A 27,461-nucleotide genomic window follows, 5' to 3' on the forward strand; every position below is an offset into this window, starting at 1 on the left:
CCTCTGACTCAGCCACTGCCTGACCTCTGGAGACAAACAGGCTGTGACACTCCAAAACCACAGTGCTTGCCTGCAGCTGGAGCAGCTGCTACAAATAGGTGATGTACTGGTGCCAGTGCCTAGCCCAGTTCTGGGAACATGCTCTCAGATGAACAAGTGAAGACAGTGTCAGGTCACCCATGCTAGGTTTCCTTCTGAACTGCTGTCCAGTTAGTTGGCCCTGATGCAGCAGTCTTCTAGAAGGAAGCCTCCTCTAGTGGAGCTCTTCCAGGCAGGCAGTCTGAGAAGCTCCACCACCCTGAGTCCACTTAATACACTTAAAGATATTAAGTTTTCTTGTAGGACATATGAAAATAGCTAATATATAAGAAAGAAGAAAAATCTATGCTTTCTCTGCAGGACCTGAATCTACAGGCAGATTCTAATAGCTCAGCACGTCATCTACTCACTGTCAGGCTTTCATGGAAGTTTCAAAGTCAACTCAGAGGCAAATTCTTCAGGAAAACAAGTGGTGTTAAGAGTGGAAAAAGAATTATTACCTTCAATTTACGTAAACTGAAAGAACGCTGCCACATTCCTGTCCATTCTATTCAAAGCCAACTCTTTGGTTTTCAAATGAAAAAAACTTAAATCCATAAACTTTGAGAAGATTAATTTGGCATCTTCTGGTTTAAAAAAAAAAAGGCAAACCCCTCCAACCAATGAAAAGCTACAAGGGAAGGAGCAGAGTTCAGGCACTCTGGGGAATGGACGTGGAGGAAACACACGGACATGTCCACCCGCCCACCTGCATGCACACACACTGTGCACACAACCAATAGGCAGACTCTGAGTACGTGACTGCTAAGTTTAATTCAACGGCTACACCCACTCCTGCCTTGTAAAAATAACAGAATGCTCCTCTCAAAGTTACATCGAGATGGGAGCACAGGTTTGTTGTTTTTGATACAGCTTTACAAAAAGTTGGCACCAAATGCACATAAAGTTTTAAGGCTTAATAAAAATACAGATGAGTAATTTCTCAATGCAGCTTGGAGGTTGAGAAAAGGATGCTAAGAGTTAATGAAGCTTCCAAATACAGGCAGTCCCCAATGTACAGAGCATTTTCCAAATGTAAATGGCCTCCCCCATCAGGTTCAAAGGACCAAAAACTTTTCTGCTGCTCCTCCCAGTGACCAGACTGCTCAGGGCTCTCTAAACCCATGCCCACGGCCCCAAGGAGGGAAAGGAAGAGGGAAGATGGGAACAAAAGTAAGGTGATGTGGTCACTGCTGCCCAGAGGCTCTGCTCTGGTTGTTTTCCTCCTTCCCCCAGGCCTCTAACCCCAGCTCTGCTCTGGAAGTCCCTGCCAGGGGACAGATCTAAACAGCTCTTCCCCTCATGTAACTGACGGGGACACTGAAGCCCCGAGGGCCAGCAGCACATCAGGGTCTTCTTGGCAATCCAATTTGGAATTCACAAATCATTTTCTTGTATGTTAAAAAAAAAAAAAGTTATAAATAGAAGTTCATTTCTACCTTTGGAACATCTTATTGTAAGTTAAACAAGTTAGTGTGTTTGAGCTTAAAAGCTAACCACCATTTATGACATTTTTAATGTGGAAAAAAATGAATTCCAGACAACTTTCCTATAAATGATCATTTGAAGGATGGAGGAGATGGGAAGCACTTGATAGAGTCACATGGAATCAGTGTTTCTCGGCTCCAAAGTCAGCAGGGGGACAGAAAAGCAAAGTGTCTTTGCTTGGCAAAGCACCATGTGAACCCCCCCAGCGCCGGTGGAGGATGTGGAGTTTGGCAGGGAGCTCCTGCAGGCACTTGAGCGTCCAGGCCACTAGGAGTGTGACTACATTTTAACGATGAAGACATTTTTAGCACCTGCATTAGCTTTGTAGGCACTCGTACCGGGAGCTCCAACCCAAACTGTTGGTCCCACGTGACTGCTGTACAGGAACCGACACCGTAGCCCTTTAGAGGCTCAATGGGAGAAACTTTCACCTGACAGATTACAGCAGCACGATTCTTGCCAGTCCATTATCTTTGCTGGCAAATACCATGGAATGGGCCAGTTGAGACTTTTCTGCCAAACTATTTAATCTCTTGGCCTAAGGTCTCTAAGACTCATCTGGAAACTGTGAATATGATCTAGAAGTTCTGCAAAGCTTTATAAAGGGTGGCCTAAGAACACTTTCCTTACTCTTTGGTGTACCTGAGCAACAGACTTTTTTCTAGAAACGTGTCAGAAACAGACCAGAGTCAACAGTTACTGATGTAAAGCTGGTACTTGAGAGAACGGGTCTTGAGCTATTAGGACAGAATCCAAACCTAAGAACCCAAGGTTCTCAAGCATCTCTTCTTCCCACTGTCAGCAGGAATATAAAGGAAGACACATGTAGGAGTTAAACAATCCCATTACCTGGATATATCTGGGTAGTTTTAAAGTCCTATAGAAGTTAGTGGCCTTGTAGATAGGAAGTGTTGCTGGTGAAGAGAACTGTCCACATCGTTGGTGAGGAGCAAAGGCCTAGACTTGAGGCTGATGAGGAAAAAAGCAACAGTTCACAAGCAAAACTGCCTGTAAAGAGCCCAAAACCAGTCTCTCGTGGATGAAAGGGAGAGATTTCTACATAAGATCTGGCCAAGGATTGAGAGCGCAGAAGCGGGGCACCTTGGGAGATCAGGGTACAAAATCTTTCCATAAAGCATAAGACTGAGAACGACATTTTGGTTTTTTGTTGACAGCTGCTGAGGAAAAGCAATGAAGATGTTTCAAGAAAATCTGTGGAACTGAAGTGAAAAACACTGGGGTCGAAGTCCCAGAAACAGAGACCATGTCCATGAAGGATAAACAGCATCAGGATCTGAGGGGTCTATCCAGATACCCACCCTCCCCACCCCACTAGGGTTTCAGTGTGTCTTGCTCTTCTATCCCACAGTAATGGACACGTGGTTTCTGGATTTCTCTCAAAGGCTTTAAACTCTGCTACTGTGTTAGTGACTCCTAGATACCCAATTAGCCAACACACCAAGGACGTGAAGACCCCCCACACCTCAGGCGCACCTGCCTGGCACCACCTCCCTGCCCACCCACCCGAGAGCTCCTCTCACACCAGGGATCACGTTCCCTCCCTTGGTGTCCGGGAGGTGAGGTCTCCGGCTTCTCGTGATGGCAGTGGAGCTGGAGCAGCAGCTTCAGGTGTCCACCCAACAGACCCTCTCCCCACCCTGCTCCTTCAGGCTAAAGAAACTATAATTTTGAAATCCTATCTCTCGAGTTTCTTGTCTGGCTATGGAGGACGCAGCAACGTCTTAGTAGAAGGAGATGCTGGACTTGCCTCCAGGCGGGTTCAGGACTTTGTTGTGGGAGCGAGGCCTCGGGCCCAGCCTGGGCTCATGGCTGTCAACGGTGGACGCAGGCTCCTGGGCGCGGGCTGCTTCTCTCGGGCCACCTGGCTCACCCGGCTCTTGTCTGGGGGAGGCGCTGGCTGCGGCTGCGGGACAAAGTCAGCACAGCGTCCTGTTAGAGGCTGCCTGCCACCCAACGGGCAAGGGCACGCCGTCTGGGGAAATGCGAAAGCAGCAGAGCAGGTTCTGCCTGCCCCAGGGCTGGGCTGAAGCCGGGCTGGTACTGAAACACGCTTGGAGAAATCCTTGAGGGATTATCTCCACACTGCTTGCTGGACTCCACTCCCCTCCATCCCACCTCAAGTATGAAAAGGAGACGTCCTCAAAGTGAGCTCCTCTTAAGTGGGGGGCCCAGCAAGGCAAGGCAGGGTTACTCTGGACTTTCTGAATGAACGAATTCCCATCTCTTCCTAATCGACAAAGGGAAATGGTGACCCGAAGGCAGAAATCAGTGCCTGCAGTCAGCTCAGAGGACCATGGGGGACTGACTGGGCCTGATACCCAAGCCCCACGAGCGGGGCAGCTCACTACTGAGCGACCCATCAGGGGGGAGCCCCGCCCCCACCACAGCCCCCACTGCTCCTCCTCACCGCCCCCGCCATCTTCCTCCCCTACCCTCCTTCATGCCCTTCTCTTCTGCCACGTCTGAAAGTGCTGCCCTTGGTCACAAGTTCATTGAAGGCTTTGGACCCTTGCCCTTCACTACATGAGATGACCTTCTAGAAGAGGACGCCTTGGCCTTAGGCCCAGGCTGACCAGCACTGACAGGAGGTGCAGAAAAGCCAGTGGGAATGCTGTCACCAGAAGTAACCGAGCCCATTTCCCCTGCCTCCTTCCAACACAAAACCCTCCCGCAATCACCACAACCCTGCTGTCTTCACCGCAGGCTGCGGGGGCACCGGGTTTTCCCTCCCCACCCACCAGCGGCCTCTGCAAAGCGTGAGCCCCAGGGAAGGGACAGAAAACAAGCTCACCTCTAAGGTCCAGTGTGTCCTCTCCCTCACACAGGAACACGTGGTCCTGTAACGAGGCAAACCCAGGTCAATCCGCCACTCGGACACCTCCTACCTCGCGCAGGCAGACGACGGGAAAGGCGTGGATGACCTGGGTCTATTTTTACCTTGAAAAAGTTTTTATTTGGACAATTTTAACCATAAACAAAGCAGAGAGAAGAGCCCCATGAGCCCCCAGGCAACCTGCTCTACAGCAAGTGACATCAGCTTGCTCGCCTCCATTCTGGTCTCAGCCACACATGCCTCCCAACTTCCAGCCCTCCACCCCTTAGTGGGATTATTTGAAAGCAAATCCCATATTTCATTTATCCATAAATATTTCAAGATGTGGCTCTTTAAAATGTCCTAAAAAACTCTCTCGCAACTACAAAAATTAATGACTCCTTAAATGTCTTAACACGTAGTCAAGTTTAAACTCAGCACATGTTCTCACAGCCATCTGTGTTGCACTGTGTGTCAGAACTTAATTCCTCTTTAGGGCTGAATAATATAACATCACATGTGTACAGCACAGTCCATTCATCTGCCGATGGACATTTGGGTTGTTTCCACTCTTTTGTTATTGTGAATAATGCTATTAAAATTAAGTGTACAAGTATCTGTTTGAGTTCTTGTTTGCACAATTGAGGGTATATATCTAAGAGTAAAACTGCTGGATCATATGATAAATTCTACGTTTAGCGTACAAGTATCTGTTTGAGTTCTTGTTTGCACAATTGGGGGTATATATCTAAGAGTAAAACTGCTGGATCATATGATAAATTCTATGTTTAACTTCTTCAGAAACTGCCAAACTGTTTTCCACAGCGACTGCACCATTATACATTCCCAAGAGCAGTGTATCAGGGTTCCAATTTCTCCACACCCTCACCATTTCTTATTTTCCATTTTTTTTGATAATAGCCATCCTAGTGGGTGTTAAGTGGTATCTCGTTGTGATTTTGATTTGCATTTCTCCACTAAGGATGTTCAGCATCTTTTCATATGCTGATTGACCATTTGTGTGTCTTCTTTGGTGAAATGTCTATTCAAATGCTTTGTCCCCTTTTTTTCTGGTTCTGAAATTTTTAAAAAATTTATTTTATTCAAGTATAGCTGATTTACAATGTTGTGTTAATTTCTGCTGTACAGCAGTGATTCAGTTATACATATATATATATACATTCTTTTTCATATTCTTTTCCATTATGGTTTATCACAGGATACTGAATATAGTTCCCTGTGCTATACAGTAGGAGGATCTTGTTTATCCATTCTATATGTAATAGTTTGCATCTGCTAACCCCAAACTCCCACGCCATCCCTCCCCCTTGACTCTGCCCATTTCTGAATGTGGTTGTCTTTTTGTTGCTGAATTGTAAGGGTTCTTTACATATTCTGGCTAGATAGCAAACCTTTGTCATATATGTGATGTGCAAATACTTTCTCCCATTCTGTGCGCTGTCTTTTCATTCTCTTGATAGTATCTTTTGATGCGCAAAAGTTTTTAATTTTAATGAAGTTCAACTTACTTATTTAAATTTTGTTGCCTGTTTTTGGTGTCACATTTAAGGAACCACTGCTGAATCCAAGAATAAGATCTATCTCTATATTTTGAGTTCATTTTTGTACATGGTGTAAGGTAAGGGTCCACCTTCATTTTTCTCATGTGCACATTCAATTTCCCAGCACCACTGTTGGAGAGATTGCTCTCCCCTCACGAATGATCTTGACACTCTTGTGGAAATATCAATGAACCAGGTGTGAGTTATTTCTCAGCTCTCAATTCTATTCTGTTGGTCTACATGCCAGCATCATGCTGTTTTGATTCATGTAGTTTTGTAGTAAGCTTTGAAATTGGGAAGTGTGACCCTCCAATTTTGTTCATTTTCAAGATTGTTTGGCCATTCAGGGTCCCTTGAGATTCCATATGAATTTTAGGATAGGTCTTTCCATTTTTTTCAAAAAACAAACAAACAAAACACCACAAACAAAAACAAACCAAAAAACCAAACCACACCACTGTTGGAACTTTGATTTGATTGATATGAGGATTGGTCTGACTCAGCCTTGGTTGTTTTGATAAGAATTCAAAGGTGGTCCATGGGGCTTCCCTGGTGGTGCAGTGGCTGAGTCTGCCTGCCAATGCAGGGGACACGGGTTTGTGCCCTGGTCCGGGAAGATCCAACGTGCCGTGGAGCGGCTGGGCCCGTGAGCCATGGCCGCTGAGTCTGGGCGTCTGGAGCCTGTGCTCCTCAACGGGAGAGGCCATAACAGTGAGAGGCCTGCATACCACAGGAAAAAAAAAAAAAAAAGGTGGTCCATGATGAACTTCTATCACGAAGCCTATAATTTTTGGAGGTGTCGTTTTGTGATGTTAGCAGCCACTGATGATTACCACCCAGATCTACAATTTCATTACAAGTTTGCAAAATGGTGATATTTGAATTCTGTTATTCCTTCTTCATTTATGGGCTGGAATACTTTTATAAAAGGAAACTTTCCCTCAATAGCTGTCATCCTGAGGTACAGTTCGTGCAAGAAACACTGGCTAAGTGCTTGATTCTATGTCAGCAGTTTTCCAGATGGTCCTCTGACATTCTCCGAAGGTGACAAATTAGATTTTTAAAAATATTATCAGGAATCCATAAATTCTAAGTATTTGGTGAATTTTAATCCAATGCAGTTACTGTACTTATTGATTGATGACCACTAAAAATAGTGGAATGTTTATGAGAGGTGAACTCCCGTTTTACATTCAGTATTATAAATATCCTCAGCATCCATCCGTGATGTGCAGAGAAGGGCAGTGGCCTACCTGCAGTGGGCTGCCCCCACCACCAGCGACCCCCAAGGCTCGAGTTATCACGAGGCGGGAATACATTCCTCCGATGACTCAGGAGAGCTCTGAAACTCGGTGACTAATGACTGCAGCCAGGAAAAGCAATGTCACCCATTTTGTCTCTTCCTAATAACATGTCACACCTGCCTCAGAGCCTTTTTAAGAGTACCTGGCTCAAGTTTTGCTTTTCTTACTCTCATGTCTGCTATCTGTATGCAGTCCATACCTTGGGTTTGTTTGGGTGTGCCATGGGTGAAGTAGCAGCGACTGGGGAGCCAAAAATGTCACTGGTCTTCCCACCAGGGGGGTTCAGACGCTGTCGAGTCTGCACAGGCATGGATTCATCAAATATACCACTTCCTTTCCCCCCTGCAGAAAAAATCAGGATGGTTAGCAACCCGGAACATCCACCCCACCCACCCTCCACACTCGTGACTTCAGAGACCTCCTCTCACCGCAGTGCCAGTCCTGAATTCAGGCCAACAAGGGTGGGGTGATCAGGTTGATGAGCATCCCTAAAGACCCATGTCAAACCCAGCCCCTTTCCCGGGGGCCAGCTGGGGCCTTCCTCACGAGAACTGAGCTGTACCGGGCTTGCCGCTAGGAGCAAGATGGTAAGATGGCATAAAACAGCATTTTCCCCTCTAGAATTTCCTTAACCCTGAACTTTTCATGTTTTCCTGCTGAAGAATCTTCTACGTTAAAGCCATGAAAAGTTCTTTCATAGATTAAAAGCAAACATCCGCTAAATTCTGAAGTCAGACAGAACTGAATTAAGAACATGCCCTATTCAAGGCAAACCTGTAATCTGGAAAACAACATTTACTGAGAATGACTACTCTCCTCACCTCAATCTGTCTGGAACTTCCAGTGACAACTAGATATGTCACTGAATTACAGACATTTAACATCTTTGCTGCCAAGTAGAAATGATTTGATGAGCTACAATGGAAATATGCATCTCAGATGTAAGTTCTTATAAGCTGATGGCTAAGGCATGGACGTGAGAAGTAAATTTCGACGTTAAACAGGAAGATGCTAGCACACGCCACCAGCCCGTTCCCCTCTGCACTCAGCAAACACCAGCACCTCCCTTCCACCAAGCGCCCACTAAGATTTATAATCTTACAGAAGAAAGAAGGTGCATCCACAAATGGCTATGAGACCAGACACATGTTGCTAGCCTCCCCTGCGCCCCACATTCCTCACCCTTCGAACGGCGGTGGTACAAGGCCCTTCCTCACAGCGCTGTGAGGGGATTCAGTGACTCACTGTCGCTTGTGTGTCAAATGCTTACGACAACACTGGGGACATAAATGCTCAGTGAGCATTTGCTAAAGAAGCTTCCCTTGGACACTGTTCAGTGAAAAAGGCACAAAACGATCTAGACAGCACACAGCGTCTTACTGTAAAAGGAAGGGTATTCTTATCCACCTGTATGTGAATAAAGGGCACTGGTTACTCAACTTTCCTCCCTGCAAAGTGCTCCCCTCTGGGGGCCATGTGTCTGCTCAGGAAATGGGGTGGCTGTGGTGCAGGGGCTTAGGACTGCTAAACATATTCATCATTTTTATAGTTGTGATCTTTGTTGACTGTCTCCAAGAAATTCAATTTTAAACAGTCACTTCTTGGCTGTAATAACCCATACTGTTAGAACAGGGGCCAGTTGCACCGTGAGAGGAGCACGGAGCTCCGAGGAGGAGGAGGCTCCATGGGGGGGCTTGTCCCCTCGCAAGCCCTCAGACTCGACCAGCCTTTCGGGATGCCGGTTGGTCGTCTGGGGGACACAAAGCACAGCTCCACAAGGATGGGAACCTGGCCCTGGAAGCTTTTCTAGGCCAGGAGAAGCTTAGACAATGGGTGGGACTGACCGCAGGAAGATGCACATATTCATCTCGTTTGAGGCCGATCATAAGCCTTCCAGCCCCAGCCACGGCTTCCCAGGGACCCACAGCCCTCGGGCTGGGGCAGGTGGCACAGCATGGGGTCAGGGCCCAGTGCCAGGCAGGATCCTGCTCAGCCGCTGACCAACTGTGTGACAGTACCTGGCTGGGGTCATTGGTGAGATAAGTGGGTCGACACACGTGGAGTGGGCAGAGCAGAGCGTGGAGAGGAAGCTCCCAGTCATGCTGCCGGGCTGCTGTTACGAACAGGGTGCCGTCAGCAGAAATGTTTGGACTACAAAGTGGAGAAAAGCTGCTGCCCGAGGTCACCCCTCACTGCTTGTTACCACGCTGCTGCTGGTCATGCTTGAGTAAATTTTTTCTAAGATCGCGTTCAGCTTATTTTAAAGTGCAAGATAAAAATAAAAGTAACTCAATTTTAAGTTTTTGGTTAAAGGCACTGCTCATGTAAAAACATTTTAAGAGCTATGAAACATGACACAGACAAGTACCTAAGATATAAATAAGGCAAACACCCAAGTAACGGTCACAGATGATCACAAGTCTCACAGAACGCTATCAACTCCCCCAAACCTGTGTGGTTCTGTGTCCGAAGGTTCTGGAAGCTACACACTTCTTCTAGCTTTACCATGTATATGTCCAACCCTAAACAACACAGTTCTGTGTTTGAATTTTATGAAAAGTAAAATAATAGACACACTGCACGTCTATTATTCAACATTTTACCTGAAAGATGAATTCGGCTATGAAGGTGGAAAAGATGCTCAATTCACTCATAATTGAAGAAAAATAAATTCAAGATATACTTTTTAAAGAACCAAATCACAAGGCACAGCGCCTTGCGTGGGGAGCAAGCGCTACAGACGTCCTGGAGCACACGTCTGAAGACCAGTGGAAGCACCAGCATTTTATTTATTTATTTTTATTATGATTATTTATGTTTGGCTGTGTTGGGTCTTCGTTGCTGCACGCGGGCTTTCTCTAGCTGCGGTGAGAGGGGGCTACTCTTCGTTGCGGTGCGCGGGCTTCTCATTGCGGTGGCTTCTCTTGTTGTAGAGCACGGGCTCTAGGTGCACAGGCTTTAGTAGTTGTGGCACAAGGGCTCAGTAGTTGTGGCTCGCAGGCTCTAGAGTGCAGGCTCAGTAGTTGTGGCACATGGGCTTAGTTGCTCTGCGGCATGTGGGATCTTCCAGGGCCAGGGATCAAATCTGTGTCCCCTGCATCGGCAGGCAGATTCTTAACCACTGCGGCACCAGGGAAGCCCTAGAACCATCATTTTAAACTGACCCAGCAATTCCATCTCAGGAAATTTACCCCAACTGGTATATTCAGGAGGTAAGTTCGGAGCACGGGCTTCGGAGTCAGGAAAACCTGCATCCAAAGGCTAGTTCTGCCACCAGCGTGCTGTGGACTCAGGCAGGCCAGTGAACCCTGAGCCTCAGCTTCCTCCTCTGTAAAGGGGGTAACGCCACCTATCCCCCAGGCTGTGGAGATGACCGGCACCCAGCACAGCCCCTGACAAACACCAAATGACCCACCGGTATCAATCACCACTGTCAGGAGGAGGTCTAAACCAGAAGAGTAGATGAAACACGGCACCCGACCAGCCGGGGTTAACTTCCAGTGACGGCCGGTGGCAAGTCCCTTGCTCCGAACGTGCTCCATTAGGCCCTCTCCAGAGTCTGCGGGGTCGAGTCTGCGGGGCTGGACACACCAGCAGGTTCTCTTCTGGGCTGCCCTTGAAATTCATCACAGGTGATTTTCTTCCTTCTTTCCTTTCTTCCCTCCTTCCTCTTTTTTTTTTTTTTTTTTTTTTTAAAATGTAATTCAGGGCCTCCCTGGTGGCGCAGTGGTTGAGAGTCCGCCTGCCGATGCAGGGGATACGGGTTCGTGCCCCGATCTGGGAGGATCCCATATGCCGCGGAGCGGCTGGGCCCGTGAGCCATGGCCACTGAGCCTGCGCATCCGGAGCCTGTGCTCCGCAACGGGAGAGGACACAACAGTGAGAGGCCCGCGTACCGCAAAAAGAAAAAAAAAAAAAAAAAAAATGTAATTCATTCATCAGTTAGAAAGAGCTCTTGGGTGACAGGAGGAGGTAGAGGGGGAACTCCGGCGTTTGTTAAATGCTCAACTATCATCACAGAGCGCTTGGCAGGACAGAAAACAAACCCCAAACAACAGGACCGTGAGAAGCAGACAAGGGCGTCCCGTCGCTGTCACGACACCTTGTGACTATGCACAATGTAGGGGTTTTCTAACTCACCAGTCAGGAGGGGCCCAGGCTGCCCACAGGGCACGAGATGGGCGAGGGAACATGAGATTCTGAGGGCCTGGCAAAGCAGCGCCGCCCCACGCTGCCACACTATCTAGAGAACCCGAAGCCCCAGAGACAGCTGCAGCCGCGCATGGTGCCGAGCCAGAGCCACGGCTGCTGGCGCGCACACCTCCAGTGCCTCCAGTCTGAGTCTATCTGCCGCACCACATCGTTGGTACAAAGGATGAGGGCTGAGCACTCCTGGCCCCGCACCCCCACAAACTGGGTAGGGGAGGATGTTACTCAGCAACAACCACCTGCTTCTCTGTTGTAACTAAATCCATAGATACCACTAACCTCCACCCCTCCTTACCCGCCACCCTAAACCACTGAAAACAACCAAACAACCAAAAAACTAGCTTTTGAATCTATTGCTTTTGTTCCTCTAGGTTTGTCAAGCAATATTTGTACCCAGAATTGGGGTGGGGTAGGGAGCAGTTCCAGCTCTGGTTCTGCTTGATTTCGTTATTTATCCTGTGTTGGGTCCCTCAGATCTTTAAGAATGGAACAAACCTTGTCTTCCCCTCGTAGATACAGACAGGGGAAAGCTCCTCAGGTAACTATCACTGAGCAGTCACTCAGCTGGACCGTCCATCAGCCAAGAGAAACACTCTTCTGAGATTCCCTCCCACTGGAGCCACTAGAAGGTGGGTAAGTAGTAAGGAGCCACACAGATGTGTGCCAGGCTGAGCCACCCTTTTTAGTTTCAATCCCACTAACAATCTGATTAAAACTACTCTAAATGCACAATTTGCACGCAATTTCAAGAATCTCAAGGAGTCCACGGGACAATTTGGGGAGCCTCCGTGGTGGGAACCAGAACCCCACCATCTGCCTTTGTACCCTCAGTGCCTGTACGCAGCCAGTATCTGGTGACAGATGAGGGGGAGTTCCAGAATAACCGAGCCACCTTCAGGACACAAAGCACAAGTCAGGATAAAACTTTCCTTCCACTCTAGGACTCTGATAGCAGGGGGATAACCTGCACCAGAAAATATTTGAAAGGATCAATATAAAGAAAGGGAAAATTTTATCAAAAGAGCAGCACAAAAGAGAACAGGTAGAGGCCAAAGGATTAAGGAGTCAAAAGCCCATACCAGGGGGATTGGTCCTTTTGGGTATGTTCTGAGGTTCTTCAGTTGATCCAAAAATATTAGATGCCATCCTGTCGGGCCTGCGTGGAGATGCGGCTTCTTCTGGACGATCACTCGGCTCTCCTCCCGGGGGCTTCATGGCCCTGCAAGCAGACAGAGTGTGAGGGACTGACAGATGGCCCGGGCGCCACCATCCAGGGGCTGCGGCACAGCCAGACAGGGCAGACATCTGTGGGAAAACCACACACTGTGGCACAACAAGCTCACGGCCGCTGGCCAGCCGGCAAACCTCCCTCCCTGCCCTTGAGTTCCCTTAAAGGTTTTCTCTGCACATCTTGATTATGCCAAGACGTCCAGAGATGCGCATACTTTGAAGTTACTCCTGTGACCTTTCATTAGTAAAATTAAAGTTTCCATAAAACAGGCAAACTGAGCCAGTTCAGTCGAACTTAATAGTCACTATAATTAGCAGACAATAGTGCTGGGAGTTGTAGCTCACACTCGCTCAGCATTTATACACGCTAGCTCCTGTTCCAAGGACCTGACATGGCCACCCTCTAAGGCAGGCATGATTTTCACAGAGGATGAGTCTGAGCTAAAGAGAGGGCCACACAGGAAGTAGCAGAGCCAGGACTCAGACCCAGGCAGTCTGGCTGCAGAGCTCAGACTACACCCTAATAATCCTCAACATCCTCTAGAAAAAAACGATGGGGCAGTGCACCACTTACCCACAGAGTAAGCTTGACCCAGAGAGCTGGGTCCTCAAAAGGGCAGCCACTGGCCACTGTGGCCAGTGGGCACTTGGACATGGGGGTCTGGGCTCTGATGTGCTGTAGGTGTAGACTACACACCAGACTTCGAAGACTCAGCACAAAGAAGAAAAGGCAAAATATCTCTTTAATTGTATCTTTTACATTGATCACATGTTGAAATAATGTGCACATATTAAGTTGAATAACATCTATTAAACTTAATTTTTCCTGAATCTTTTTACTTTTTAAAATGTGGCTACTAGAAAATTTAAAATTCCTCATGTGGCTCACATTTCTAATGGAAAGTGTCAGCTCAGACCATGGGGAGCACCACCCCCACTAACCCACGTGAGTCCTGGGAATCTACACCAGGCTGATGGTTTCCAGTCCCAAGGTCTGGTACCACCAACGACAAGTTAAACATCAGACAGGGCCTCCCTGGTGGCGCAGTGGTTGAGAGTCCGCCTGCCGATGCAGGGGATGTGGGTTCGTGCCCCGGTCTGGGAGGATCCCATATGCCGCGGAGCGGCTGGGCCCGTGAGCCGTGGCCGCTGGGCCTGCGCGTCCGGAGCCTGTGCTCCGCGGCGGGAGAGGCCACAACAGTGAGAGGCCCGCATACCGCAAAAAAGAAAAAAAAAAAAAAAAAACATCAGACAGATCAGAACACACCAGCTTGACCACTATTCACTTTAGATCGACACATGTGCAGAGTGTCACCCCAGCACACACTGGCATCTTTCATGTGTGGATTTTAATTAAACACCCACAGAGAGCAGTGCTATTCCCACACTCAGTCACCACCAGCAGAATCTACTGTGGTCTCGATCTTTGGGAATCTGCCATGCACTTGGAGGCTGATATTTCAGAAGTGGATGAGCAGGACCTTGAGTCACTTTTTATTGCAATAACTGAAGAATTAAGAAAATTCCATAAAGCTCTTCCCTGACACCCCGAGAGCATCGGTCTCCTTCAGCAGGGCAGCTTAACACTGAATTCATATGCATCTTTACAGGAAACCTATGGCCGCACTGCAGGATCTTAGCTCTCCCACCAGGGATGGAACCTGTGCCACCTGCAGTGAAAGCATGGAGCCCTAACCACTGGACCGCCAGGGAAGTCCCAGGACACCTGGATGTTCAAACGTATTTTAAAGCAGAGTTTTAAACCACTGAGTGGCCCCTGCTCTTTCACCAGTCCTAAGCAAGAGGACCGCCTGTGACCCCAGACGTTTAGAAAGAAGTGAAACTGCAGAGCTCGCCACACAAAAGCGATGCAGACACTAGAAGAATAGGATGTTTAACATGCTGTTTCCTCAACAGAGCTAGAAAGGGAGCTGATCATTCGTTGTAGTTTAAAGCGAACAGAGTTCTCTGCTCTCAGGACAGCAGAAAGCTCTCGTCTGCTCCAAGGGCCACTAGCGTGCCTGCTCACTGGGACGGAGACTGCAGGCAGGCCGCTCGCTGCCACTCAAGCCGAGTGTGCAGTGGGCCAGCCTTCCATATGGGTTCAGTCACATCAGCTTGAAGGAAGGGGATGGGGATGCCTGTCCAGCAGTTAGCATTTCCTTAAGGGTTTGATAAAGAAAAAAATTACTCGGTTTAAGGGAAAAAACCTTTTTTAAAAAAATGACCAATAACCAGACTTAAATTAGAAAGGCATTAGTAAGACCTCACGTCAGGCCCTCCGGTGGGGGACACCCGAGGCCATCTGACTCCCACGCCCATTATAAATCTCACAGCCCCGACACAATGACATTCCCGATTTTTCTTGGCATATTTTCAAGCAGGCCCAACAGGCTTGGGTCTCTGAGATCTGCCATCCTCAGAACTGAACTGAACTTAACATCAAGTCTCATACTGGCATGAGTTAAAATTCCTATTTTACTGACTTACTTGCAACACAGCTTTTCTTTCAAACCCTCAAATTGTCAGACCAGATGTGGGATAGGCTCCCCAGCATTCTCTCCTCTCACATTCCACATCCCTGGATACACGCCTCTCCCTGGCCTCTCCCGCTTGCTTCACTCTAACTCGCACATTCCCTGAGCACCTACCACGGGTGGGCCTGCATCAGACCCTGTGGATGGAAAGACAAGCAAGAGCAAGTCCTGGGCCTGGAGAAGCTCCCAGCTTTCTGGGAAGGCTAGAGCTGTGCAGAGGCAGTTTCCGTGTTCTGCATGAGTGATGCCACAGAGGCACTGAGTGTCACTGGAACTCCAAAGACACCTTTGGAGTAGGTAAGGCTCAAATTGTGTCTGTGGTCTCCATGAGGAAAGAGAACCACTGCAGCACAGGAGGTAAGCGATATTTATTTGAAACTGCCAAATGTTAATTTGGGGTGGAGGTAATATGTTATTATATTATTTTGTGTACTTTTCTGTATTTTATTTTACTTTACTTTGAAAAGAAGGGAAGGAAAGTGGTGCCCAAGAATGTTGGAGCAGAGAGATTACTGCACACAATGGCCAAGTTTCCTGGGAAGAGGTGGCAAGCGTCTCCACCACAAAGGCTATGGGGTGGCACTAGGGTCACACAGCCTTGCAGCAGTCAAGCAAATCACACAGGCTGTTCGACAGGGTCTCGAATAAACCAGACTGAGTTAAATAGACATTTCCATAAAAACAGAAGCTGCAACAATGGCTCAAGGCGGCCCTCACAGGCTTACTATCAAGTGCAGGTACCACTTCGACCCTAATTACAGGAGGGGGATGGGAATACCAGTAGCTCAGACGTCTTGGGGATGACCTTACTACATGGGGATGCTTCCCAGTTATGGCTTCCTTTTTCAGTACCCCTTGGATACATTTCAATGAAGACATTCCAAGTACACAACAGAAACTAAGGGGCACGTGAAAAGAAAATACACACAGCTCAAGTGGACCACAGAACCAGCAGAGCATCGACGCTCACCTGGAGGGACCCATGCTCGTGACCCCCCCTCCAACAGCTTATTCCTGTATCCCAGAAAAGCTATGGGGGACCTGTCAGGCTTGGAGTGAAGCTGCAAAATAGACCTAGATTAAATTCTTTACAAATATACAGCCTACAGCTTAAAAGACCTCAGATTAATGATGGCTAAAGCATAATGCTTTTATAGTTCAAAATCCCTTTAACACCAAATAATCCTTCAGCAAGAAAACAAAAGTAGGGTTTTAAGAGAGGAAAACCTGGCCCAGTAATCTTACAGCCACCACGTGATTCCCTTCACAGCTAAGTAAAAGGCCTGTCGAGCTAGTCAATTCCTTTAAGACAAAGCTACTAACTGATCCCAAGCAGAAGCTTCCAATCGATCATCCAATTAAGATGGGTTTTCCTTCTCCAACATCCTAAAAGGAAGAATTTTCTCCTTATCCTCTCTAAAAACTAATGCCCCAAAGAAATGTGGGTATCAGTTTAGAGCACCAGCTCCGCACTGTCTCCTACAGCTTGGAAGTCAGCCTCACATAAGCGTTCCTCACGGTGCTTATTCGCTAACTGGACCAATGTTTGCGAGGCATCCAGTGCCAGGCTGTGTAAACAAAGAAAGAGTGTACTTAGTGGACACAACGGAGAAAGTGCTGGGAAGCAGCCCTTGCCCAGCTGGTGTGGGTGATGCAGAACAGCAGATTTCAGGCACCAGAAACCTGACTCATTCTGAGCACTCCAGGATATACTTCTGGCCCCGTATCAGCACAGATCTAGACGAGTGATTAATAGTCACTGTTACGTGGGATAATGACATTATTTGGGTAGGAGTATTACTGAATACTGACCTAACTCCCTCAAATTCACAGGGATTTTATCACTCGAAACAATTCTTTTATTTTATGTACTGCTTACCTCAACAGACGTCACACTCTTCTTTTATTGTGGGGCTGGGTCACAGAAATGGCTCACAATAAAGAAAACTCTTAGGCAGCTAAAGAACCAGCTGGACAACGCAAGCTGGCTCCTCCAGCGGCAGGACACCGCCAGCTCTGGCGACTCTATGTGACTCCCAATATCCATTGCTCTACAAGCTAAAAAGAAAGCAAGCGCGCTGCTATGTGTTCCTGAGTGTTTAAACCCAGTCTCTCTCCTTCTATCACTTGCTGTCCCGCCTGTTTCCTTGTCAGTAAAGTGGGAGGGCGCCGCCTGGCTCCCCGGCTGCGGCAGTGCTGAGGGCTCCCGGGACGGGACTTTGCCCCGAGGCCCATCCACTGGCGCACACGCCGCAGGGCCCCAGAATCCCAGCAGCGCCGCCACGCCCGCCCCCCCGCAGCAGACGGCTCGGCCAGCATCTCCGGCGCGCTCGCCAATGAAGGGGCACGTGCTGGGACCGGACGCGCGGGGAGGCGCAGTCAGGCCTCCGGGTCCCGCGGGCGCGCCCACCTCCCCGACCCGGCCGCGGAGGCCCCAGCTCTGTGAGCTCACCGCGGCCGCCCCGCCGCCCCCGCGCGACCCACGTGACCGTGGCTGCGCCCGCGCCGCACCTGGAGCCGGCCCGGCCTCCCTTGCTCTCCGGCGCCCGGAACATGTCGACCGCCTCTCGGAGCCTCCCGGCCGCCTCGCCGTCCTTCCCGCCCGGCCCCGCGCGACCCGAGGCCCGCCTTCTCGCTCTTATTGGGCGCCGCCGACACCAGTCAAGCTGCATCAGCCTATCGTGGTGTCGGACTCCGCCCCACGAGACAGAAACTTTGTGAGGCCGGCGCCGCGCTCGCAGCCGATTGGTGAGAACAGGTACGGCTCGCGGCGCCGGCCGCCATTGAGCAGTAAGCCGGCGGGGGAATGGCCCTCCCGACTCCCCCGAGGTGGGCGGGGTCGGGCACTATCCGGGCACCTGGCCGAAACTCCCCGCAGCCCCGCGGCGGCCTCCCGCCCGCTGCCCGGGTCTGCTGTGCCGGCGCCAAGCAGCACCGAGCTGGGTCCAGCCTGTCCGGAGACGCTTGGTTTTCGCCAGCCAGTCAATGGCACGTGGATACGTGGCCAAAGGAAACGGAATCGCAGTTCCTCTGTCCCGCACGTCGTAGGGGCAAGAACACTAACTCAGAAATGGGAAGCAAGGGATAAAGTGTGCCAGCTGTCTGATTTCTAGCTCAAAAAAACAAAACACATTCAGCAGTGTTTTGTTGCTCAGTTACACTGTGGACAGCCCATCGATTCCTCTGAGATCTCACCAGATGAGAGCTACTTGGGCTGTTTGCAAAGTGCACACTTAAAAAGAAAAAAGCAGAAACAGTAATTATTAGATCAAGTATTAGTATGTATTTATGCACAATAATAAAAACAGATTTACAAGTTGAACTGGAAATTTAAACATAAGAAGTTTAACAGCTTTTGTTTATTATATTAAATAACCAAACACCTTTTATTCCCAAAATTGGTAAAGAATAAATAATATAATTTACAATATGGTACAAAAAATAATCAGGAAGGACAGGCATTCTGCTTTATACATACACTGTATATGTATATTTATAACTTATAAAACAAATTCACATCTCAAACAAGCCGAAAACCTTAGATGATATGGCTTAACGATTATTATAAAAAAACAGCAATAAGTTCTGCTGCCCAGAAGCTCTAGAGCCGGTTATCCTGTTACAGAACAAAGGGCATGGGCTACTGTAGTGCTTCCAAGACTTAGCTCACCTAACACGACTTACAAGTTACTGTAGGATTAGGAGAGTTTTGACAAGTCAGGAAAGGTTTGCTGTGGGTTTCTTTCTTTTTTTCTTAAGACAAAGTGCCATATTACCTCCTAAATGCAGCTGACAGATCTCAACGTTAAAAGAAAAAGAAAAAGCAACTGCTGTTTCCCTCCTCAAGTTGTTTCAAGTGTCTTTTATTCTATGACTGTTCTTTGCACATGTTTGGATTCAATGGTATGATCTAGTTAAAGATGCTATTAAACTGAAAAGACACCACCAGTAATGAGGCTATGGTACAGAATGCTAGAGAATGGGACTGAGGTGGGAAAGCAAGTGGATCAACCGATGAAATGGTTCCAAATACCCCCACTCCCTGAGCAAGTACCCTACGCCCAGAACACACAGAGGGATGAGAAAAATGCCATCACGAACCTTATGTGGAATCACGAACTTCAACCTGCTTCTGCACCTTCTGAAGAATGGAATGCTCATCACTGGATATTCACAATGAAGAATCAAGGCAAAAACAACTCCCTTGAGACCGAAGATATTCAGTCTCAATCTTTAGAAGAGATGAATCAGCAAAAAGATCCCTGACAACGTTAGAGTGACTAGGGGAAGATTTTTCTGAGAAACTGACCTGGTCTTAATCACAACATGCTCAAATGCACAAAGGAAGCCACAGGTGTATACTGACACTACCACAACTTCCGCTGGAAGGGCAGAGGGAGACGCAGAAGTGGGAGGCGTCTCTGCTTGGGTCTTTTGAAAAATTCTAGCCTTTAACATAACAGTTGCTTATTTTCATACATATATAATTATTTAGGCTGGGAGAAAAGGCATCCATCATTTTAATGCTACAGATGACACCATTTTTCCTTAATATGGCAGGCAAATGCTTATACCTGTCTGGTTGCTAGAGAAGCAGGTTTCTCTGAAATCATGTCAGCTTTATTACAGGTGAGAAGAGTCAATCCACTCTCCTCTGCAACTCACCTCCCCACTGGATGACACTGGCCAGTCAGCTACTCCCAAATGGAGTCTGTGTGGGAGACCCAAGAGGGAGGTGCTGCTGAATAAAGGGCCGACAAAGTCTTATCCAGATCTCCAGAGTTTTCCTCCTGCTGGACGTCCACAGGGTGACAGGTGCCAACCTACCGACCAGACTACTGTGGGGTGTCCCCTGATGGATAAGCAGCTCGGGATCGCTACTGTCCCTGGCACAGTGCCCACTGCCATTGGGCACTGCCCCCAGCATTGATGCGGTAATGCTACTTGGCATCTCTGGTCCCAGACAGTGGGAATACAAGAAAGCTGGCAGTGGCCTAAACTTGGCCTGATCCACTGTGGATCTAACCGGGTCGGATGCCCAGAGACAGACCTACTGATCTTGTTTGGCTCAATAAGGTGCTAATTTCAGGAAGCTGATACATTGATCACAAAACACAAGCTAGTTTAAAGAGACTCTGGACTCAGATACTGCTGTCTATCTCTCTTAAAGTGGTACCACATCCCTTTCTTTCAGACCTCCAGAGCTTTGGGACTGTTTTCTCAAGAGCCCAGGAGGGCTGCCCACACAGGCTTTTCTTAGTGATGTTTGTACCTAAATCCAGATCTGAAAGAGGGAGGCCACATGACAGGCAAGAGCTCTGAGGAAAGCTGGAGAGGAAGGAAGGAAGCTACCGCCTGGAAGCCACTGTCCTGCTTCTTCTGCGGCTTGGAGGGGACAACCCGGCCTGCAGCTTGGAGCAGCCGACCATGCTGGGGAGGCAGCAGGATCAAGAGCGGCCCCTCTGCTTGTACTCGCGAAGAACCTTCCCCTCTCCTTGCACACTGGCTCATCTCTTCGTGGGGGGCGGGGGCGGGTGGGTAGGGGGAGGAACCAGAGGAGAGGGCCCAGCTGGCCTCGAAGGCTGCCGGTCCACCGTGAGCTGGGAGAGAGGCAAGGTGATGAACACTAACGGTAGTGGGCTGGGGTGGATTCAAGAAGCCACACTGACTGCAGCTGCCGGGCGGGGGTAAGCAGCAGGTGGGGTGGTGCCCCAACACCACAGCACTGGTGCCCAGCCACATGGGGTGTGCCTGGATGGTGGTTTGTGTGTTTGGCCCCGCAAGGCTGAGAAGGCAGAGGGGCTGTGTTAACTCCATTCTGGGGAAAGACTGGATGTTGCACTACCCGAGATGGTGACGGCTGGTCATCCGAGGAGGCTCAAGGAGCACACCAGAGGGATCTGGGTTCAGCGCACCCTGACTGCGCGTGATGTCTGACCCTTGCCTGGATTCCCTGAACAGGAGGAAGAGAAACAGGAGACCATGAGGCAGAAATACAAGCAAGGGATTATACATATGCATTGGGGCATACTCTGCACTAATGCCAAGGAAAAGAAGAGAGAACTTTCCCCGCAAATGGCATCTGTCCAAAATGCTAGGCAGGAACATGTTAGAAGTTCAAGATCATCAGGAAAGTCTTATCTGTAGTCAATTGAGTGCTTGGGGATTACCCTAATAGAGAGAAATAACATCTCAGATCACCGAGAAGAAACGTGCAGATAGATGCAGCGAAGAAACCAACTAAACAGGAACCCTGTTCTTCCTCTCCAATGTCTCCTAATTCTCAAAATACGAGAAAAACATTTTCCGACCAGCTTAGCGGGATTTTTTTAAAAGTCCACACAACCCGCCTAAGACATGATTCTTTTCTCCCTTCTTGTTGAGTCAGTCAGAACAAAAGCTCCAGATGAGGAAGCACTAGGCCATGGTCAGGATTTCTGGGGAGGTGGCACCAGTTGTGCTGCCCCAGGACCCTCCCACTGCCCCGTGATTGGAGTGTCCTCTGCAGTGTCCGCTGTTTCAGGTCATGCCCAGCTGGCCTCCCTGTCCTCGCACTGCAGAGGGAAAAACCGGAGCAGAGAGTGGGTTTGGCGCAGAGAAGGCAGCAGTGCCCTGGAGCCTCCCTGCAGAGAGCGGGAGGCCATAACAACAGCCAGGCCCACCACTCCTTCCTCTCAGAAAGAAAACGCCCTGGAACGTCTGACACAATGACCAAGGCAGAAGCATGGGTACCGTGCAGACCCTAACACATGCTCCTGGCAGGGGATGGGTCCGATGCCAGGGCCATATCTGACACTGGCCTTGCCGAGGACGCTCCCTCATTGCCTGGCCACCACTGCCTCGGCCTGCTGGGACATGGCTGTCTGTATGTTGCCCGTTCTGGGTGCAGAGGTGCCTCTGTTCAGACTGTCTCCTGGGAGTCTGGGCTTGATTTATGTTTTCTCTCTTCTAAAGAGGGCTACCCCTATGACGTTTGAGGACCACCAACCCTGTAAGCTGTCCTCCGCAGCCTCCGGGCTGCCCCAGCCATGAGGCACAGTCACTGGGACAGGTCACCGACCGGGGGGCCACCTCCACCGCCATCAAACAGAACCTCTCGGCGGCCAGGCTCAGCGATGGACAGCTCTTGGGCCAGATCATTGAACCGGGATATGTAATCGATGCTGTTTTCATTCATCATGCACACCAGCTGGGAATCCACAACCTGTGGGAGAGGACAAGGGGAGACAAGTGAGCAGGCAGCTGGCCACCACAGCCGGACTTAAGTGCAACTCCCTCTACAATGAGGGTGAGAGTCCCCCGGCAGCCACATCACAGCGGCTCCCGCACTCCAGGGACAACCTCAGAATCACCTCCATCACTGCGAACACTCACTCTGTGGACAAGTATGCACTGTGAGCCCGGCCGCCCAGCTGTCGGGTCAGAGTGGTGGGTCCCCGGGGAGGACGGCCAATGGACAGAGAGGCAGAGGGAAGGCAGCAGAACTAGGGACTGTGGGGTGGCCTGAAGGAGACAGAAGCGGAGGAGGGAGTTTGCCACGGGCTTGCGTGTCAGAGGAGGCCTTTCTGAGGCGGGGTGTGAGCAGAACTGTGGGAGCAAGTCATGTAAAGACACGAGGGAAGCACATTCCCGTGAGAAGAAACAGCAGGTGCAAAGGCCCTAAGGTGGGAACAGCCGGCTGTTCAAGAAACAAGAAAGATGGTGGACGTGACAGTGAGTAAGGCAGAGAGTAGAGACCAGAGTGTGCACAGTGGGGCCTCACGCATCAGGACTGTCCTGTGGGCAGAGCCAGGGAGTTTACTGTCTCCTCCCGCGCTGGACCGGACTGTCGGCCTCATGAGGATGGGGCCTTTAATTTGTCCATTCTGGGCCTGTAGCAGTGCCCGGCATCTAGTAGGCCCTCAATTAATATTCATTAACAAACTGCTTGATATAATGAACAAATACAAATGAGAAGCCTTCGGAAAATTCTGAGTAGAGCACAGGATGAACTGAACTTTAAACTTTTTACTACAAGAAATTTCAAAAAAACTGAAATTTGTTTTCAAAATCCCCTCGGATCTCGAGATTCACGTCCAGACACCGAGAAGCTGAGGCATCCTGGGAAGCAGCTGCATGAGCTTTGCTTGATCCAGGTTCCCCCCGAGTATTGACTATGAAATGCTTGAGGGCCGCTCACAAGTGCCTCGACAGCCCAGGGAGCCCGTGTTGGGGAGATGCTGCTCTAGGACTTCGGCAATGAGCTGGGGGCTGGCCAGGGGCATTCTAGACTTAGGTTCTCCCCTCAGCACAGCCTCTGTCTAAACTCCTACAGTACCTGTTACTTCACGCCTGGAGTCTTAGTTAAATGTACCCGTCTTCACTCCCTCAGCCCTACTTGCCTACAGACACCATTCAAACCTAGTGGGATGGAGGCCTGGGTGGTTGTGTGAGGCAGCGGCCTGGACAAAGAAAAGAGGGATGCTGCATTCCAGGCAGAACATGGGGGTGACACACTGCCACAGCATGACTCCCGGGTCATCACGTGATCGCAGAGGAGCCTCTGCAGAAGCCCTCCCCCCATTCGGAAGGTCAGCCACAAGCAACGACACCAAGGTGCTGCTCAAGGGTCCCCTCTGTCAGGTGGCAGCAACGATGGCACTGCCACTACCGCCTCTTCTCCTCCGCAGATCAGGAGACTGAGCAGGGGGACACAGAGTCCCTGCCCGAGGTCACACAGCTGGTGGAAGACACACGAGACCCAGAGCTGCCTTCAGAGCGCTGGGCTCAGCCACGACTCAGGGTCTGTCACCTGCCGCCAGCGGGACAAATGCCGGCCCAGCACTGGCAAAGATTCCCTCTCAGGAGCAGTCAGAGGCTGGGCTCTGTCCATGACAGCTCCTGACGTGTAAGCCTTGGTGAGCAGTTCTGAGTAACCACACAGGTCTGCAGGAGGGTCTGGCAGCTCTGGGATGGAGGCTGGCACCCAGGCTTGGGGGGAAGGTCGTGTGCTTACCTCGGCGACATCAGCCAGGGACCGGGACACAAACGAGTCGCGAGAGTTGCCATCCAGCAGGCTGGGGCCCAGAAGGGAGGTGCCGCTGTTGGTCCCGACGGGGGTTGGCAGCATCTTTCGGCTCTTCTCTGGGGAGATGAAGCTCGCTGCAGAGAGGAAGGAGAGGCCCTGAGCCGGCTAGGCCTGGACTGGTCCAGGGAGGCCCGGCCGGGCCCTGCGGGCATCTCGCTGCTCACATGGGCACGGTGCTCCAGATGGAGGCATCAGGCCACACCTGCCTTTCCTCCCATCGTGAGCCTTGGACAGTCCCCTGCAGCCCGGGAAAGTCTATCTCATTTTTCTAGGGGCCCCACAGTGTTCCACTGTCTGGCTACCTCAATGTAAGGTTGTTTCCAATTTCTCATGATTTCTGTTCGACTTTGCAGAGTCTGCACTGCTCTCTGTGACTTTCTGAGCACGCAATGCGCATTGGGGGCTGGCTCCCCCGCACCACCCAGACCAGAGCCCCGGCTTGTTCGGGGCCGTCAGGTGTGGTGCTCCCACATGGTACTGACCCAGTTGGTCAGCAAACAGCACGCTCCACGCCAGGGTGCACACCCTGGCTGCTCCCTACAAATGCAAAGTGCACGGACCCCAGATGTGCCTCAGAAGCTCCTCTGTGCAGGAAACTGAAGCTGGTGCGTCTTTCCCTAATAGCCCCTTCCCGTCCCACAGGCACCGCTGGTGACGAGGATGAACACATCCTGTGAAGGCTCCGATCTGTCATTGCCGTGCCACCATAGAACAGAAGGAGGGGAGCAAAGAGGGCGCAACATGCCGGCTCCTTCCACCCTGCCCTTGGCAGTGAGCCTGGGTGGAGGGGCACAAGGGACTGACCGCAGGATGGACGTGGCTGTGGTTACGGGGTTTACACATCTGCCAAAGCCTAGTGACCTGCACACTGGGGCCTGGGCACTTTCCCACATGTAACTGATGCAGAAAAAAACCCTAAATACCAAGGAACAGCCCTGGAGGGGCTCTCTGCCAGGAGCGTGGAGAGTCCAGACTCTGGCTCTGCTCGTTCCGGCTGCCCTCCACAGCGACTCACCAAACAAGCTGCTGAGTGAGGAGTCTGTGGGGTCGCTGGGGCACCACTGGGGGTCGTGGGTCGGGGAGGCGATCCAGTCTGGCTGGGGGCTGCTGGATGGGGAGGGGAGACTCTTGGAACTGTCACTGCCGTTCAGTTTTGCTGGAGAAAGAGGGACTCCTTCACCTGTCAACCAAAATCTGGGGTCAGAGCCGGCATGTGGGGTGAACAGCTCCACTTCCCCCACCTGCCACCAAGGCCACGGAGTGGCGTGGCATGCACTGCTGAACTGGGAGGCCCAGGACCTCACTGGGCCCCCCAACAGCAGGGACCCGTGCCCATCTTCAGAGAATGACGCTGGCCACAGTGGATGGAGACAGGCCGTGCTGAGGGCGTCACCTACACCCTCTCCTGCTGCTGACGACAGCCTGCAAGATGTCCGTGGCTCCCAACACACTGCTAAGGAGAACAGGCTCTAATGAGCCGGTGACCAGCCCACGGCCACACGCTGCCAGCTATTAGCTCAATCCACGGCCTGAACTCTACCAGCTGACGCCCACCATACCGCTGCCCCACAGCACCGTCCCCACAGGCTGGGGGAGCCAAGGCCCACAGGTACCAGTCCAACCCCTCCTAAAACCCACAACCCCACAGGCGTGCTACCCAGGTTCAGAACTGACAAGGAGACGGCCCTGCCTGATCCCCAGGCTGGAGATGCCTCGTGGGCCCGCTTTATCTCCCAAGGCCAGGTGCAGCCCCGCCAGACCACGAACAGGCTCAGGTCCTCTACAGGCCTTGTCCGCCTGTGCTGCCCCTGCCAAGGCTGGGCAGTGCCTTGTAGGTGCAGAGGCTCAACGCTCAGGACAGCTAGACAGCAAGGTGCCTGGAGGCTGGCAAACACTCAGGTGGGAGGTCAAGGCCCCTGGGAGAACTGACTCCAGGAGGGCTGTGCAGAGGCACCCTGCTCCTTACTGTACTGGCCGGAGCTGATGGCGATCTCGATGATGGAGTCACTGATCTGCGTGGCAGGCTCTCCCTGCGAGAGAACGTCCTCGGGCGGGCCGGGCAGGGAGATGTCCAGCAGAGCAGAGACGTTGGGCGGAGAGAGCCGGGTGCTGGAGGCCTCCGACGAAGCCAACGGTGTGGAGAGCCCATTGTGGAGAGGAGCCTTGGGCAGCTCGGATAAGGAGAGAACGGGCGAGTTCTGCGGAGACAGATACTGTTGAGACACGACAGAGCAGACAGTCCATACCAAACAATGAAAAAGCAACCTTGGTCCTGCACAGCAGTGACTGAGTGACGGGGACACCAACAGAGAGGCAGTGACCCGAGCGGTCACTCATCCTTCCAGCGAGAAACACACTCAGGGAACTTCCTTCTCCTGAAACCCTCGAGGGATAGCACACTTGGGAGGCCGGGCCGAGGTGGCCTGGATCTGCTTCCACCCCCAGCTGACAACCTCCTCCTACCCGGCCCAGAAAACTCAGTCCTTCCAGAACTGTGTCTCAATCAGCCAGCCCGAGAGGGGAGAAGGGAAGCCTGAGATGGAAGCCGCGTGTGCACCAAGGAGGCAAGGTGTGGGGAAGGACGGCCGCTGGGCATCGTGAGGAGGAAGCCCGGGCCCACGAGCAGGACCACGAGGGTGGGGTCCAGTGCTGGACGAAGTCCTGGGGCAGCTACTTTGCTCAGCAGCCAACAGCACACTCTACCTGGAAACCGTCTGCCACCGTCTCCTGCCTCGAGGGGACACTGATGAACGGGTCGTTCGTGCCCTACGAGAACACCAGGAATATGCCAGTGAGCGCTGGCCCGGCACCTGGCTCCTGAGGAGAGCTGTCCACCCCACGGCTCCTAACAGGCAGGAGCACGGAGGTGTAGGCTGGAGAGCTCGCCCTGGGAGCACAGGAAAGCCCACTGCTCTCAGAATGTGCGCCCTCACGTCCCCAAACTTGAGACCATTTGTCAATTCACAGTCAACTCCAGTCCTAGCAAGAGGTTGACCTCAGGGTCCTCAGGCAGGGCTGGGCTCTGCAGTCCTAAGTGGCCACCTGCCTTGCCCACCTCAGGCAGCCCTCAAACAGGTGGGGGAACCGGAGGAGCTGGAGTGCCGGCGGGGCTGCAGAGCAGGGCCCGCTGAGGCAGCACCCAAGTAGCAGGGA

General features: G+C 50.9%; 2 protein-coding genes across 9 annotated transcripts in view; both read right to left on the minus strand.

The window, feature by feature from the left end:
* Positions 1-833: 833 nt before the first annotated feature.
* On the minus strand, positions 834-17,848 carry JPT2 (Jupiter microtubule associated homolog 2). 2 transcript variants are annotated; one of them, XM_081257699.1, is made up of 5 exons: positions 17,753-17,848; positions 12,554-12,693; positions 7,465-7,607; positions 4,379-4,424; positions 834-3,490 (listed from the first exon to the last, which is right to left on the minus strand). In XM_081257699.1, exons 1-5 carry the CDS (start codon positions 17,794-17,796, stop codon positions 3,309-3,311), a joined length of 555 nt encoding a protein of 184 aa, XP_081113825.1. In that variant the 5' UTR covers positions 17,797-17,848; the 3' UTR covers positions 834-3,308. The 2 variants fall into 2 exon arrangements, with proteins under 2 accessions (XP_081113825.1, XP_081113826.1); XM_081257700.1 differs by lacking the exon at positions 17,753-17,848 and adding an exon at positions 17,121-17,282.
* A 661-nt stretch (positions 17,849-18,509) lies between these two features.
* CRAMP1 (cramped chromatin regulator homolog 1) overlaps positions 18,510-27,461 on the minus strand; it is a 60,851-nt gene continuing 51,899 nt past the window's right edge. For 3 of the 7 annotated variants that reach the window (XM_081255539.1, XM_081255541.1, XM_081255537.1), the window contains 5 exons: positions 27,012-27,074; positions 26,275-26,521; positions 25,324-25,488; positions 24,237-24,382; positions 18,510-22,445 (listed from right to left, as the gene is read on the minus strand). In XM_081255539.1, the coding sequence (XP_081111665.1) occupies positions 22,281-22,445; positions 24,237-24,382; positions 25,324-25,488; positions 26,275-26,521; positions 27,012-27,074 (786 nt within the window). In that variant the 3' untranslated portion in view covers positions 18,510-22,280. The remainder of the gene's footprint in view (positions 22,446-24,236; positions 24,383-25,323; positions 25,489-26,274; positions 26,522-27,011; positions 27,075-27,461) is intronic. The other 4 variants (XM_081255542.1, XM_081255538.1, XM_081255540.1 and 1 more) reach the window with 2 other exon arrangements.

The sequence above is a fragment of the Mesoplodon bidens genome (assembly GCF_964165515.1).
Source record: "Mesoplodon bidens genome assembly, chromosome: 15".
Lineage (NCBI taxonomy): Eukaryota > Metazoa > Chordata > Mammalia > Artiodactyla > Ziphiidae > Mesoplodon > Mesoplodon bidens.